General features: G+C 42.2%; 1 protein-coding gene across 1 annotated transcript; it reads left to right on the plus strand.

Annotated features, from left to right (window-relative positions):
• The first annotated feature begins 422 nt into the window (after positions 1 to 422).
• LOC309712553 (putative nuclease HARBI1) lies at positions 423 to 3,178 on the plus strand. The gene is made up of 4 exons (XM_082543408.1): positions 423 to 1,080; positions 1,157 to 1,269; positions 1,355 to 1,466; positions 1,538 to 3,178. The coding sequence occupies exons 1-4, from the start codon at positions 648 to 650 to the stop codon at positions 1,918 to 1,920; spliced, it is 1,041 nt and encodes a 346-aa protein (XP_082399534.1). The 5' UTR covers positions 423 to 647; the 3' UTR covers positions 1,921 to 3,178.
• The last annotated feature ends 486 nt before the right edge of the window (positions 3,179 to 3,664 follow it).

Here is a 3,664-nt window from a genome sequence, read left to right on the forward strand (position 1 = left end):
TGCATATGTAAGGTAAATCAAAACACTAAGTAAAGACTGATGCCACCTGTTACCAGGATTGATTGGCTCCTTTAATTGGCCTCTTTAAAATCCAATCGCAATTAATTAAAGTTAGCAACAAAACAAATTAAAACAACAGAATAAAAGCAGCTGTTAAGGCAAACATTTATTAATACCCAGCAACAAAAGCAGCAGTTTAAAACAACGTCAAATGCACTAAATCAACAGTAAAATTAAAAATAAAAATAAGGCTGGCAAAGCAACAGAAGCACACTTCAGTGATCAAAATGAGTGTTTGGCTCAGTCCCCAGGCACATTTCAATTAAATATCAAAGTTAAATACAAGGTTTACCTGGCTGCAAACAAAATAAACAATGCCACAGGTCAGGTTCTGAATTCTGACCCAAAAATCAAACACCTGGGCCCTGTTTCAGGAAGCCGGTTTAGTGGAAAAACTGAGTAAGTATACCCTGAGTTAACGAAAACTCTGGGTTTTCGGTTTCACAAAGCGAGTTCAGCTGAAGCCTGAGTGAGTCACTATGACGACACACGCCGTGAAGCTAACCTGCCCCCTAGCAGGTTTACTACAACTAACCCTGACTGTCTCCGCCCCTTTGTCGGAAACCTGACAGTAGGAAGTGTCGGACATGGCGTGTCCCTTCCTTGAAGAGCCAGTAGATCGTGAAGCCCAAATTCTCCGCAGAGCTCTCCGCCGGGAGAGAGTGATTAGAGCGCGTTTGGACATTTTATCATTTCCTGATGATTTTCTGTGTGAACGTTACCGTTTCTCAGCACAATCTATAATTTATTTGAATAACATCCTCAGGCCATATATTACGCATGTGACACATCGCGGACATGCTCTCAGTTCTGTACATATTATTTGTATTGCACTTCGTTTTTTTGCAAACGGGAGCTTTCTGTATAATATTGGTGACGCTGAGCACGTTTCCAAGGCTACCGTCTGTCGGGCAGTCAGGAATGTTACAGTTGCACTGAAACGTCTCCTGCACTCGTTTGTGGTGTTCCCCGGTCACAGACCCACAAGATTCATCAAAGAGGGATTCCACAAAATTGCAGGTATCAGGATGACCAAAACTTAATTTATGGTGTGGTGATACTTGGACTACTACTTAAATTTTACATTTATTTTCAGGGTTCCCAGGCGTGATTGGCTGTATAGATGGCACTCACATTCCAATCATTGCTCCTTTAGTAAATGAAGGAGACTATGTGAACAGGAAGTCTTTCCACAGCATTAATGTACAGGTACATAGTTCCCTGTAGCATTTCAAACTAACAAATTATTTTATCATAGTAATGGATGCTAATTTGTGTTCTCTGCACTGTGAAGATCATATGTGATGCTGCCAACATTATCACAAATGTGGAAGCCAAGTGGCCAGGCTCTGTCCATGACTCACAAATATTCCGTGAATGTACACTGAGCACAAAATTTGGACATGGTGAGTTGAGAATACTTTAAAGACCAATTGCTTCAGGGACATTTGAACTGAAGTGTATCCTTCTGTCTTAGGAGAGTTCACTGGCTACTTGCTTGGTGATAGGGGGTATCCATGTTTACCCTATTTGCTTACCCCTTACCCTGACCCTGAACCGGGCCCACAGCAGCGATATAATCTGGCTAATTGCAGGACAAGAGCCAGAATTGAAATGACTATCGGAATGCTTAAGGCCCGGTTCCAGTGCCTGCAAAGACTCAGGGTCACCCCAGAAAGGGCATGTGACATTATTGTGGCATGTGTGATTCTTCACAACATTGCCACAATTAGAGGAGAACACTGTCCTTCTGAACCAAACATCAGCAGTGATCCAAACCATGAACATCCTGACCCTCCCACGGACATACAAGATGGAAGCGCAGTCAGAGACACCATATGTCACAATCATTTCTTTTGACCCATCACCTCAACATGTTGAAAGAAGAATAAACAGATTTTTTGTTCAACTGGCTTTATTGGTCGCCTGTATTTCCTGTACACAAAGTATTAAAAGATGTACACCTCATAAAGTGTCTCTGTTGCTTCCTCCTCTGTAACAGCTGTCAATGTTTCTTCATTATTTTCCTGCAGTAAAGAAATAAACAACATTGCTGTTCTACTGTACACTCATATAATCTGTGGAGTATTACTCACAACTGCATGTTGGTCTGGCTCAACAGGAGGCTGCACCAGATGCAGTACACCACCACCATCAACTGATAGAATATGAGGTTTATACAGGTCACTTATAACTTACAAGGGACCAAATGGCAATTAACAAACATACCAATCACCTTACACTTCATTGTCATTATGCTCTCAAAGACAACCAAGCCTGAGGGAAGGCAAAATCAGTAGGAAAATAACTTCACTACAAAATAATCCATTATGGTAAAGAGTTTATCAAATGAATGAGTAGCACTGCAAAGGTGACTGTGAAGAAAGGATGTATGCACATCATGTATTATTTTGGATTTACCCCCTATGTAGGCACTTGTGTCTTGCGGGGTTATTGACTCAGAGGATGTCCCCGCAGAGATGCCTTCGGCCACAGGGCGCCCACTGTTTTGGCTGAGGGCCAACTGCTCAGCCTCTGTGAGTGGTGGTGGTGGAGGACCCCCACCTGTTTTTCGGGCCTCCGCTTTTTTTCTGTTGGCTATAACGGGCCACATTTGAGCATACAGAGTAAGCAAATATGTACTTGTAATGTGCTCAGATAATTTCAATAAGTGCTTACAGAAAGAAAATTAATGTAGCCTCTAACTGCAATTGATTTACATGGGACAAACAGACCAAGCACTATGGCTCATAATACAATTACACCTTACCTGTTTGGACTATATTTTTATATTTCATTTTTACTTGCTGCCAGGAACGTTTGGGGCCTGTTGGGTTGCACCTGCGCTCACATCACATCACAAAATAAAATGTATAAAATAACAAATAAAATAACATATGATAAAATAACGTGTTAAATGGGTGGAAATCCCTAGATCAATGTTTATATTAACACTCACGCATTGACTCTGTCGGCTATGTTTTGCCATGCATGCTCCCTGTCTTTCGCAGCTGTGGCTGTGTTACTTTTTTCCGCGGAATTTGCGTGTTATCGGCATATGCTGCCATCAGAATTTCAGCCTCAAGCGCTGTAAAATACATTGACCACGCCTTCTTTCCCTCCGTCTCCATGGTGACTCGCTTAATCTGTGCTCCGCTTATCAGGGCTTTATATATCCTCGTCCGCGCGCTTCACTTGGGGTTAAAGCAACTCCGCGTTGACTGAACTAATTGTTATCAGCCTTTCTGAAACCGAATATTCCGAGTTGGACAGTTCGGGGTTACTCAACCCTGCGTATCGTTTTTCACTCTGAGTTTTCTAAACCGGCTTCCTGAAACAGGGCCCTGCATGCTAACCTGTCTGTTTATAGAGGCTAGCACATGCAAAGACAATTTTTAACCAATACTAAGAACAAACTTACGAAAAGACCGTGCAGTCACGGTGGGGCAACCAGGTGGAAGAAGAAGGCTTGTTGTATTTATCCCTGTGCAACAGGCTAATCTCAGTTGAGCCTAACCCAGGTTGGTTAGTGTCACATGGAAAGTATAACTGTAGAGTTTTGAAAGTTTGACTCAGAAAATAAATATCATTTTTGACCACTGTG

This window comes from Aulonocara stuartgranti (assembly GCF_965226115.1).
Source record: "Aulonocara stuartgranti genome assembly, chromosome: 2".
NCBI classification, from domain to species: Eukaryota; Metazoa; Chordata; class Actinopteri; order Cichliformes; family Cichlidae; genus Aulonocara; species Aulonocara stuartgranti.